General features: G+C 40.4%; 1 protein-coding gene across 13 annotated transcripts in view; it reads right to left on the bottom strand.

The window, feature by feature from the left end:
- LOC136436390 (UDP-N-acetylglucosamine transferase subunit ALG13-like) overlaps positions 1-13,514 on the bottom strand; it is a 76,808-nt gene that overhangs the window by 36,921 nt on the left and 26,373 nt on the right. For all 13 annotated transcript variants that reach the window (XM_066430336.1, XM_066430334.1, XM_066430339.1 and 10 more), the window contains exons 4-8: positions 11,983-12,029; positions 8,318-8,390; positions 4,531-4,612; positions 3,662-3,806; positions 2,743-2,842 (exon numbers count right to left, since the gene is read on the bottom strand). In XM_066430336.1, the coding sequence (XP_066286433.1) occupies positions 2,743-2,842; positions 3,662-3,806; positions 4,531-4,612; positions 8,318-8,390; positions 11,983-12,029 (447 nt within the window). The remainder of the gene's footprint in view (positions 1-2,742; positions 2,843-3,661; positions 3,807-4,530; positions 4,613-8,317; positions 8,391-11,982; positions 12,030-13,514) is intronic.

The following is a 13,514-nucleotide window of genomic DNA, read 5'->3' as shown; positions in this document are numbered from 1 at the left end:
GAATAACTCGATACATATTAAGAGAAATCTCAAGTCATAACAAGCTGTTATCTTATACAGGGGCAACTCAGGTAATGTCCCTGACAAATGTCATGCGTAAAAAAGTTATCTCTTGTCCGAAACAATATCAGTCATCCTGTACAAATCAATGAAACTTGCTAAGTCCACTATATCTTATTCTTCCCCTAGAGTACAATCATGTGTGTCATCTTCTTGATAGGTCATACAATGATGTTACTTTGAAGCATATTATGTTGGTAACTGCAGTCACGACTCTACGTTTTGCTCCAAGTGCTTATTTTAGCACTAGAAAACCTTAGCGTTACTTGTTTTGCATGATTTCCAGCCAAAATCCGCAACTTTGTAAAAAAAAATTTGAACCTGAAAATTTTGCATAACAGTTAAATTTAGAGCCTTCTGAGGTCATTTTCACCATATACCGAACCTTGCCATTAACACGTAACAACAAAATCAAACCAACATAAATTGACATTTTCTCATCAATTGTCAACTGATACATAGCAATTCTAAGTCTGACTAAAGTCCAAGGAAAATTGAGCCAATCTATACGATACACTTGAGACGTAAGCCACGTCTCAAGGTGAATCAATGTAACACGCTTCTTTTCCAATATTTCTCTTTCCCTAGAGAGCCAATTCCTTTCCTGGACAGATTATTCAATGGTAAGTACTTCTTCTGGAGCCTTTGAAAGACTTAAAAGCATTGTAAAATTTTGCCACAAGCCAAAAAGCACATTGTAACAAACCTCACAGAGCTTTGTCTCAAATAGCAGAGCTCTATTGGCAAACAAATTAATCAACAATGTGTTGATAAGACAATAATTCAAAGAGGCTTTGATTCACACATTCAATACATTATTCCAATATCAATGACATTCTTAAACTGTTCAATGCATCCCAATCAAAACATAACTTGTTAATTCAAATCATAATGTCAACAAAATTATGACAGCAAATACCTTCTGAATCAACAAAAACGATTGATAAAAAAACAGTAGTCTAAAATGCAACTTTCTGTGAATTAAGATTTCCAATAATTTCTTTATACATGTACCTCAAGGCGTTGTTCAGAAGTTTCATTACTACAGGGAATAGACAAAAATCCCAACAGGAATATTGAGTAATATTAGTATTGACACTTCTGCCTTCTTCAGGTTTCCCAGTAGGAGAAACTGTGTTATCACTATTGGCATTTGAGCTTTCTAAACAGAAAGCAATGTTGATGTGTGCAATATTCTTTATGCTATTCATACACATTGCACATAATAAACTTTATGTAAGAGAAATACTATTATTGAAGTACACTGTATTCAATGATAGGAAAACTTCCAATTGGCAGTCTAGACAAAAGTCCTCAGTTCTAAAGCCTATATCACACAGTAGGAAAATAGCTCCCGAAAAATCTGCATTGCTCAAAAGGACTTTTTTGGCCGCAGTTCAGCCAGTGTCCTCTAGACCACTGCACAATTTTCATGGATCTAAAGACATTCGCAGGACACCAAGCATCATTAAATGTAACAGGGTAGATTTTAGGAAACAACTACGCTCGATTCTCTGGCTATCTTTATTTCCGGTGACCTTCCCGCGAAGAACAAGTTCGGCCAAAGGTCGTTGCAAATGTGACGCCGGCTTAAGCTAGGCTGCAGACAGGCTACTGATACATTCATTTGATAAGATATGAGACAGACATTTAATAGACCGATCCTGTCGAACACCATATCGAACGAATAGAAGACCGATAGAACCCCCTGTTCTATTTAGCCCACCTCCGTCAAAAACAGCGTTGGCGGGGCAGAAGTGGCACGTGTAAAGCAGGGTACGTATATCTGGGACAGGTTTTCCACTGTATTGGTTGACTGCATGCTCAGAACAAAAACGAATTTAAAAAGAAAATAGATTGGGCACTCAAGGAGAGGAAGCTTGAACCACATGCTGTCTTACTACAAAGTCCGCTAGCGCAGAGTTTTGTATCTTCAGTTACTGGTGTGTGAAACTGGTTAAATTGAAAGTGAACAGGGAAGTAAAAGGATGCATTTTAATTCTTAGTTACTACATACCATGCAGCTGTTATGCATGCAGTCAATACAGTGGGAACCCTGTAACAGATATATGAACCCTGTTTTACACGTGCATCGCCTGCTTCTCAGAAACTGGGCGCTGATGCCCACCGACAAGGGAAAGCTATGCGGCGCATACCGCTTTAACATTGACCGAAAACATTACGCTCTCACCGCAACTACACCTACCCCCTCCTTAAACAACTCTACTCGGTGGATACAGCCTTCAACAAAGAAGCCATAGCATTCTTATTTGGCCCGCTCTGAAAGGGTTTCAGTGCCACAAAAGCTAAACCGAAGTCAGTGGCATCATTTTCAACCTTGCCGCGGCGGCCATGTTTGGTCCGTCAAACCCTGTTTTTGACGGAGGTGTTCGAAATCGAACAGGGGGCGTGGCTTTGGGATCGGTCTATTGTTTCTATAAGAAGAAATTCTTCAACAACTCATGATCTACCCGCAACTACATGTAAAATCCATTCATTTTCATGGGGACTTAATTTTGCAAGGGGAAAGGTTTTCGTGGGGATTTAATTTAGTCAGGGGGAAAGGTTTAATGGTGGTGTTCTCATTTTGCGTTTGAAACAATTCTGTAGGACAGTACTAATTCACTACGAAATAAAGTCGTCTCAAATATTTCAAGATTCACAGTAATCACTGATGCTCACCTTCTCATTCGGCCTGTCCATGTTGTCTCTACTCTTATCAGATTCTGTTGACACATCCAGCTCTGTCGAGCCTTCGAGTTCACTGTCAGGTTTGTCACTTCTGAAGGGAAGAAGAATGTGCAAGAATCTTAACTCACATATGACCATAATGTTCATTCAGACCCTTGTAGTGCCTAGGGGCACATACAGGCAGCAAGTTTTCTTGCTGTTTCAGTAGCAGGGTACATTTTACAAGGAGGGGTTACCAGCCCTTCCCCTTTAACATGCTTGAGACACCTCCTTGAACAAGGGAGCCCCATTTTCATTTTACGTCCCTTCCAAAAGACGGGTGCAGTTCCAACCGAGATGCCCTTCCCAGGATTCAACTGGGGTCTCCCAGTAATAGCAACTAATTGGAACCAGGAGCTCAATTGTGAGGCTACTACCAGTTGAGCTACAGGGGCGTCCCTCTCACATATAACCATGTATCCATAAATACATGCTAAGCATCTGTGCATCTTTTCCAAAAGAGAAAAAGAATCCATGACAAAATGACAAAAATAAAACACAACAATCCGCACACATTAAAAAATTGCAGCAAATCCAGCAAGGCATTGAAGTAAGAAAATCCTTAGTTAATACCCTTACATGTACCAAAGGCAATCCTTTACAGCGAGTGCATCATTTACATCAGAATGTCTCAGTGGCACTTGCCTATCAAGTAGATTTTTCACAGAGACCGTTCCCTTGGCAAGAAGGAATACCACAAATCTCATTTCACAGCCTCATTATCGCCGACTTAAGTGACCCTTTTCTCACAGTACCCCATCCGAATGGATTGCTCGCTTATCGAATAAATCTTAACGATGGACCTTGTAAATCTTGCTTATCTGCGGATCAATTGATTCGCGCTTAAGCGTGATACACTCCGGTCGCTTACCCGCAGTTCTTGGAGGGCGAGGACTCGCATTCGCTGGTGCTGTCCTTCCTGATCTTCTGTTGTTTGTTACCCAGCATGTCTTTCACCACTGCAATGTCATGGTCCATCTTAAATACGTCCTTGTACAGTAGCTCATACACAATAGCTGTCGGGAAGAAGGTAAAACAAACAAAGGTCATGTCGGCGGGCAATGGCCTTACTTTGAAGTCAAGGTCAAAAAAGGGAACGAAGATATATCTTGGGATTTATACAAGGAATTATCAGATGGGGGCAAGTCGTAAAATTGGCATCAAAGGTAAAGTAGTCCCTGTATCTGGGATTTGATTAAATATAGAGATCTATCAGCCAACTTGAAGCTTCCCTCTCCTACTCTGACAGGAGGAGGATTACCTCTGATGGCGGTGCTGTTTCTGGTTGTGCTTGTGTGTTCGCACCATTATGCAAGATCCTTTTGATGGATATGTATGAATTTGGGTAATACTGTACTATGTACTTTAGATCCTGAAGAAAAATTGCGATTTTTGTCCCCCTGGCAGTATTTTCAGGTATTGCAGCATTACAGGCCGACAACCTCTTCCTGAAAGTAGTGTGGTTTTAGTTTGTAGACGGCTAGTCATTCCTCTATGACAAATAACCCCTTATTAAGGGAAGAAAGTAATCAGAGAACCATTATCTATGATGGCTAGGGCTATGGCATTAAGAAATTCACAAAATCTCTAAATATTTCACGGAGGTATGAGGTCATCCATTTCTTGTTCTGGCTGCTCTGATGGGATTTTAACTTACTAAGACTAATTTGATTAATCATGTAACAATAAAGAGATCCATCATTCTGATATTTGACTACAAAATAATGTGGAGACACTTACATTGGCACATAGCAGCATCTATCTGGAACTGTTTGGGGTACACACTGTCATAGTGATTGCCGTGGGAGAAGCATAACACAACCTGAAACAGAAACACTCTTAGTTAGTTCAAGGTTTGAGACATTATCTAAAAAATCATCACCCCCAATTGTGTTCCTAACAGTAGATTCAAACCTGTACATCAAGCGGCCACTTCTACAGCCAATGGGGCCACTTTTGTGTTGGTCCCTTGGATAATTTTTCCCAATCACACAAGCATGAAATTTTAAGAACCCTATCTATAGCGACCACCTGTCTACATATTCCAAATATTCCCATGAGTCCAGGTCTTCTTTCCTGGGCAGTTTTGACCGTAGCATACATGTACAATCAAGTAGAATTCTCTGCACAGTCATGTGTCAGTCTCTGGATATCAATTACTGACAGCAATAGCATCAAAAGATCATTTTTCAGGGAACTCGCTTAAAAGAAAGACCACCTTTTCAAATTTTGGTCATCCCTTTCCTCAAGATCTCAGTCACATAAAAATGGTTCTTCTTCCAAACCCTGACACAGTGACAGAATGATACAGACTGGTACCATAATATGCTGAACTGACAGCAATAGTATCCAATACCATTTTTCAGGGAATACGATGGCTTAAAAGAAATATCTTGGTCGTCCCTGTCCTCAAGATCTTATTCACACAAGAATGGTTCTTCTTCCAAACCCTGACACAGTGACAGATACAGCGGTACCAACATAATGTGCTGAACTGACAGCAATAGCATCTTAAGACCATTTTTCAGGGAATATGATGGCTTACAAAAAGAAACCTTTTCATGTTATGGTTGCTCCTGTCCTTAAAGATCTCAGTTACACAATAAAACAGTTCTTTTTCCAGACCCTGCATAACACAGTGACAGATACAGTGGTACCAAGATAATGTGCTACTGACAGCAATAATATCCAAGTCATTTTTCATGAAACACCATGTCTTAAGAAAGAACGCTTGTCATATTTTGGCTGTCTAAACTAATTCCATCTCTTTCTGGGCAAGAATTTTCCTTGCCATTCTTCTTGCCTCAACAGCTCAATAAGGACTCTCATAATGCAGTAGTTTGGTGTCCAAACTCCATCATTATCTTCTTATGTAACAGACTCCCTACTGGGGCGAAGACATGTATTGTCACATAGGTGTCTTCTCCAAACTCTCCTCCGAGCCGTTAAGTCTACCAAAACACCACACGTGACAGTATCCCCTTCGTCTTTCTTACATAACTCCCTTGGTAGGGGCTTAATGTTGTGTATCAGGGGTAGGTCCCATGATTCCATGCAAGACATCTCTATCAATCACCATAAGTCGGCTGCCACTATCTAGTTTAGGGCCCACAAACATGCCTTTATGGATGACATCCACGGGCACACTGATTTGGAGCTGTTTCCCCAAAAACGATAATGTTGTTCCCTTCTCAGGGCTCGAAATACTGGGTGCATGATGGGTTGTGCACATATGTGCACCCAAAATTGGGACTGTGTGCGCCTAATTTTTGACTTCATAGGTGCACCTAGATATTTGCGTAGTGTTATAATCATATACGGAAAGGATTTTGAGGACATCATCCACAGGCACATTGATTTGGACCAGTTCCTCCAAAAATGATTCTCAGGGCTGGAAATGCACAGTGCACATGACTTAAGCTTGCGCATTCAAAATTTGAGCTGTGCACCTAATTTTGAATGTCACCAGTTCACCTAGATATTTGTGTAGGTTTATGTACATAAAAATCCCATTGTACACTAGCATACAGCATATTCTTGTGTCAGAAAAAATAATAAAACTTTCATGTATCATAAAAAATTTGTTTAAAATTCTTAACTTCAGAATCAAGCTCTGTAAAGAGGCATTTCAAAAGGTTTGTAATTAAGTTATTACAAAGTCATTATACTTTATTTCATGTTGTGTACCCAAACTTTATTGTGCACCTGAGATTTTAGGTAAAGTGCACCTATTCCCAAAATGAATTTTGAGCCCTGTTTCTATAGATAGGCAGCGATCTATGACTGTTACAGTGCTTGCATGCCAGCAACATTCCCATAAATTTTCAATTTGCTAGCTGGCCATACGTGTAAATCATCAAAAATTCACAATGTACCCTTATAAAATGAAAGACGTGCACATCGTAAAACATTTCTATGACTGCAAAATGAACCAAATTTGTCGCTTTACTTTCAACTCAAATTTCATGTCCACCTAGGATGTCATGCGAAACATTTTATATCATATTTTGCCTTCGGAAACATAATATTCAGTAGATGTGCCTTCCACCTTACCTTACCCTTTGTTCATGACTTCCCCGTGAGATTGAAACCATATCTTTGCTAATGGCACGGCACCTTATCCGGTCGATAGCTCTATCAGATGCTATAGGGGGTATATGATATCTAATAAAATACAGCTGGGTGAGTGATGTGCAAGGCCTTACCTTACGGGTGAATCTTTGCGATAAGCGAGTTCAAAAGGTCGCCGCGCAAAGTAATGATACTGTCGGGTTTTGGAAAGGTTGGCCTCGATGACAATCTCTGCTATGATTACTGGGCGGTATTGTCCATTTGTCCTCATTAAGGAATAAGAGTCAACTCCCTAGGGGATCTCGGCATCCCATAAGTAACCTGTGTATTAGCACTCGGAGACACTTCCAACAAATGAGCTTGATACTAATCTCCTTCAAGTGAAGATTAACATCTTACTCGAGAAGCTATTATGCGGATCACCGCGGGGGAGTTGAATTACCTATCCGGTGGCAATTCTTGCAGAGCCATTTGCGGCAGTTATTGTGTGATTTCCAACGCTTTGACTCAGGTTTCTATTACGTACATCGTTTTTCTTTTACCAGCCGTGCCGTTACCGTTATATGACTCAACCCGTTATACGCGGAGCTGAGTTTACAGCTTTCAATCCCGCATTTTTTTCAATCCGCTCGTTTGTTTCATGATTTCCAATACTAATATCAAACTCATTAAGGTGAACCCACTACGCCCATACTGCACGTTACCTATCAATACATTTTCTAGTCAGATACAATTTCAATCATCATATTTATATCATCCAGAACTCTATTATATCCAATAACAATCCTGATTGATGACTAGAAAATCATGTGCTTGAAAAACAGCACTTAATAAAGAGGCTACACACTCTGGTATAAACATGTCAGCGAATGATCTCTAACTGACTAGACTTTTTTTTAAATGGTTACAACAGTCAAAACTGTCCAAGAAGATGATTCAGGGGACAGATGAAATCTGGTCTATGTGGACATGTGGTCACTTTAGACAGGATTCTTAATGCTTGTGTCAATGGGAAAAATTATCTAAGCTATAGGGACCACCAAAAAGTATGTAGAGGTGGTCACTTTGCAGGTTTAACTCAGTTTAATCTCCATTAACATAAATCTGCCCAGTTACATAAATCCCCCACTTTGAAAAACCGTGGGTTTGAGAAATCCTCAGGTATGCACAGTTTAAATATACATGTCAAGTGCATTATACTGGGGGACATTAAATCTGGTTGGAGATCTGTTTGGATGTATCTTTTTAGGGTGGTGGAATTATGTTAGTACATGTAGATGTTAAATGTACTAACAATAAACATTGTGGACTTGAATGACTCACCTTCCATACCCTATTTGCATACAGCACCTGTCTATCTGTACAACACAATACCTTCAAAGTCCTGTCCTTGCCGTCTATTGTATTCCCAGCTGTCTTAACTCTCTACCCTTATCAGCTCTCCCCAGTCGCTTACCTTATCTGTGAAGCCATTCTCCGTCACTCTGGCTGCAGGTCTCCCCACATCCTGGTAGATGATGAAGTCACACCTGCAAAACAGCAGCCACAAAAACACCACCAGTCATTCACAGTCGGAACATGCCACTTCTCTTACGGGTAGAACCCCACACAATCTATTCGTCCCGGTATTGACTAAGCGATGACACATCCATCAAGTGACTCATCATCCTGCATCGTATATACACCGAGGTGCCAGATCGATGACACATGAATGTGTTATATGGTTTTAACAGATAACCGGGATGAGCGACAAGACAACGGGAGGATCGGTGCTCGTATCGAAACGAAGCATCTCACCCGTAATTTATGCTACAAACAGGGCAGTCAACCTAGCTGTACATCACAGCCATACGGCAGTGTCAGTTCTGTCGCATGACCCGAGCGCTACAACCGTGCATCCCTCCTAACCAGACCCTCTCCCAGCCTTCTCTAATCCTCACAAAACCAACCAATTACAGCGCGGGCCCACCTGTAAGCGCCCCACCGGGAGCCATCTTTCACCCGCTAAATTGCCTAATCTGACCACACAGGTGCTACATTTAAAGCTGGCAAACGCACGCTCTTACGGATGAGCCCGTAAAACACGGGCCCGCAAAACCACCAGATTAACGAGGAGCCGTCTACGCTCCCGTCGTTCTGTTCTTAATTTTGTGACCAACGGGTGGCCGTGAAACAAGATGGGTCTGGGGAGATGAGTGCAAAGTGATGAAGAGGAATGTCGTTAAGCACCTGCTGTGTTTCGCTAATAACGAAAGAAACTCGCGGGAGGACTCCACGTCATTCCACTCATCTGGAATGCGTCTAATGTCTCCGATGAGGCGGGTAATATAGTCACAACTAGACGGCATGACACTGAGCAGTCGATATTTACGGTTCAATTTGTGCAGAAGTGTTACTGCAAACGATCAAACTTATCCAATACTATCAACCAGTCGCCAGGTATGTACCACCCACATAGCCACATCTTCACTTCACCCAGATGTAAACTTTACAGCTACGTTATCATCTAAGACGCAAAACTTTTAGAATTTTCCCTCAAAATCTTCTATTCTGCAGACTGAAGTATAAGTCAACAGATTTTGTTCACATCTCTGTTTGAAAGCGACGCATTATCTATAATTCACTACAAACCCCGCACAAGAGGCGGTTTGCCAATAATTCTTCTCCCCCGTATTGTATACAACGTCGAGCCCAGCAAGACCTGGGATCTTCTTGTCAGTATAATAGATGGTAATGGATCTGGGCAGCAGAATGGTAGAAATAAACGGGTGTGCCAAATGTACTTAATGCACGGGCGCTTAGGCTTGCCTCACGGCGAAAACCACAGACTGCAACACTGGATTAGCGAACAGGATGTCACAATCACTTCTGTGGGAATTTCAGATGAAATGTTCTGAAATCTTTTTATTGTTTTTCTCTGTGGGTAGTGAGTGAAATCAAGAGTGCTCAGATAAGTAATTAAAGCCATTGTCTCTCAGTGATTAGCTAACAGGATGTCACAATCTTTTTATAAAAATAATTGTTTTTCTCTGAGGGTAGTGAGTGAAATTCAAGAGCGCTCACATAAGTTATTAAGGATATCATTTATGATTTTCAGAATTGTTTTATAACAGAATGTCATAATCACTTCTGGGGGAATTTCAGATGAAATGTTCTGAAATCTTTTTATTGTTTTTCTCTGTGGGTAGTGAGTGAAATCAAGAGTGCTCAGATAAGTAATCAAAGCCATTGTCTCTCAGTGATTAGCTAACAGGATGTCACAATCACTTCTGGGGGAATTTCAGATGAAATGTTCTAAAATCTTTTTATAAAAATAATTGTTTTTCTCTGAGGATAGTGAGTGAAATTCAAGAGCGCTCAAATAAGTTATTAAGGATATCATTTATGATTTTCAGAATTGTTTTATAACAGAATGTCATAATCACTTCTGTGGGAATTTCAGATGAAATATTCTAAAATCTTTTGATTGCTTTTCTCTGTGGGTAGTGAGTGAAATTCAAGAACGCTCAAATAAGTTATTAAGGCTATTATTTATGATTTTCAGAATTGTTTTATTACAGAATGTCATAATCACTTCTGTGGGAATTTCAGATGAAACGTTCTAAAATCTTTTGATTGCTTTTCTCTGTGGGTAGTGAGTGAAATTCAAGAGTGCTCAAATAAGTTATTAAGGCCATTCTTTAGGATTTAAAAAAAAAATTTCTAACAGGATGTCATAATCACTTCAGGGGGAATTTCAGATGACACATTCTAAAATCTTTCATTGTTTTTCTCTGTGGGTAGTGAGTGAAATTCAAGAGCGCTGAAATAAGTTATCAAGGCTATTATTTAGGCAATTTTCAAAACTGTTTTCCTGGAGTACATGTTTTTGATGGCCTTTCTCAGTTGGTATTTTAAATTCAAGAGTGCTCAAATAGGTTTTTAAAGCTTTCTCCAAGTGTTGTTTAAAATCTTTCTCCCATTTCTGATTGTTTTTCTCTGTGGGTATTGCAAAAAAAATTCAAAGAGTGCTCTAATAGCTTTTTAATGCCTCTCTTAATGAGAAATGTTTGGAATCTCTCTCCAACTGTACATTGTCTTCTTCCTCTGTGGGGCTATAAATTCAAGAGTGCTCATTCAGACAAATAGGTTTTTAACGACTTTCTTAATGAGATATGCCTCAAATCTTTCTTTGTTTTCTTCTAATCTTTCATTGCTTTTATCTGTGGGACTAGTATTACATAAAATCAAAGGGCGCTAGAATAGGTCTTTATCTAAGTAATGGTCCAAATTGGCTAAAGAACAAGTAATGTTGTTATTTCTCTTGTAGAACAATCCTCTTCTTTTTACACACTCTTCAATTTCTGAACAAAAAGTTGTTTTACAGACCCTGTCCCTGGTGCTGAATAGTGTGTTATGACCCTTTTAAATTGGAAAGCACTTTGGATAACAAATTTGATAGACTGAATTAGGTCTTAATCAACCCCTAAACCAAAAAGAAGACTGTTCTATAATGAACACCTAACCAAAGAGTCCACAATAAATAAGATTAAAAGTCCAATCCGCTTGAAGGGAAAATCCATCCGGTCTTTCCGCTCCTTTTATCTTATACCCTATTCCCTGGCGGCTCAAAGGTTGCAATAACAGATTAAAGAACGGTGCTGTCAATACCAGCACAGCAAACCCATCCATTCCAATCCTGTTTAAGCCAGAGGTGGAAATCAACATTTTCAACTAACGTAACCCGTAGATGAAAAGAGACCAACTAATGCAGAGAAAAAGAGACTGTTTAACATTTTCTGTTCTCTTTTTGTAACCTTTAACACTCTGAAGTAGCCATTTGGCACCCAATTCCCTATTGGTTGCAGAGTAAGGCAGCAGGGAGGAGGTTAAAAACCACCAATAAAATGCTGTATACGAAAAGATGATCTTTCACCATATAGATAAATTCACATCCCAAACTTCAATTCAATACTACATCAAAGAAAAATATGCTATGAATTAAAAGATTTGACTCAGGCTCGAAATATCTAAGTTTTTTGCCATATCTATAATTCCAAGCCAAATTGTAAATTACACTTTGCAAGTGGGTACTTTGAATACTGAAAGCGAAATGATGAATGAACAATTGACAACACTTACTTGTACATCAACGACAGCGCACTGATCTCCACTTGGCCCGCCCACTCCTACAACAATAAAAACAACAAAAAACACGTTGATGAGTCATTGCTATGTTCATCCCTGTCCACGGGAATCAAACCCAGGATAACTGTGACAAGTCGGCGTGCCATCGACGCCTGCCACCCATGTCGCCACGGCTCAGAAATCAATACCAGAGCCGTAAAACAGATACAAAGGTTAACCGACACGGGCGGCGGCCTTACAACATGATACACGGCCAGATTGCCTTGTTATCGCAGATGGGGAAAATACGGGGTTGAAAGGGTCTAGCTAATCAGGCGCGCTGCGCGGCCGATCTCAAAATAGCCGGGTTACGTCGAGGCCAACCGATACCTACCCTGGACACAATGGGCAGTGTAAGAGGGACACACAATAACACTAAAGGTCGTGAGATCAATTGAATGATACACAGTTACTGCGCACTCCCTGTTATACCTGTGACGATAAATTTCAATGTGTGTTTTTCTCCTGTGTCAAATTGTAACTGAAGTTATGGCGGGCGGAGTGAATTTGTTGGGTATTTGCCATTCTTTAATGAGAGAGTAGGGAGCTATCGCTTACCATCTGGAACAACAGTTGGCAAACAAATGGCACACACCTTTTAGCACTAAGCCATATGTCAAGAACTAAAGTGCTACAATATACTCCATTGCGCTCGCTAGAGACTTTTGATAATAAAAGTACATTAGATTAAGAACACATACTTTATTATAAGTGTAACTTTCAACGTTCAGCACCAAGGAGAGGACCTGTCACAGATATGTAATAGTCGGTGATACTCAGTTCAGTACCAAGGAGAGGTTCTGTCACAGGTATGTAATAGTCGGTGATACTCAGTTCAGTACCAAGGAGAGGTCCTGTCACAGGTATGTAATAGTCGGTGATACTCAGTTCAGTACCAAGGAGAGGTCCTGTCACAGGTATGTAATAGTCGGTGATACTCAGTTCAGTACCAAGGAGAGGTCCAGTCAAAGATATGTAATAGTTGGTGATACTCAGTTCAGTACCAAGGAGAGGTCCAGTCAAAGATATGTAATAGTTGGTGATACTCAGTTCAGTACCAAGGAGAGGTCCAGTCACAGGTATGTAATAGTCGGTGATACTCAGTTCAGTACCAAGGAGAGGTCCTGTCACAGGTATGTAATAGTTGGTGATACTCAGTTCAGTACCAAGGAGAGGTCCTGTCACAGGTATGTAATAGTTGGTGATACTCAGTTCAGTACCAAGGAGAGGTCCTGCCACAGCTATATGATAGTTGGTGATACTCAGTTCAGTACCAAGGAGAGTTCCTGTCACGGATATGTAATAGTTGATGATACTCAGTTCAGTACCAAGGAGAGATCCTGTCACAGATATGTAACAGTTGGTGATACTCAGTTCAGTACCAAGGAGAGATCCTGTCACAGATGCGTAATAGTTGTGAAACTCAGTTCAGTACCAAGGAGAGGTCCTGTCACAGGTATGTAATAGTTGGTGATACTCAGTTCAGT

Source organism: Branchiostoma lanceolatum, chromosome 6 (genome assembly GCF_035083965.1).
Source record: "Branchiostoma lanceolatum isolate klBraLanc5 chromosome 6, klBraLanc5.hap2, whole genome shotgun sequence".
In the NCBI taxonomy this organism is placed as follows: domain Eukaryota; kingdom Metazoa; phylum Chordata; class Leptocardii; order Amphioxiformes; family Branchiostomatidae; genus Branchiostoma; species Branchiostoma lanceolatum.
Note: the sequence above shows the minus strand (reverse complement) of the source record. Positions and strands in the feature narration are given on the sequence as shown.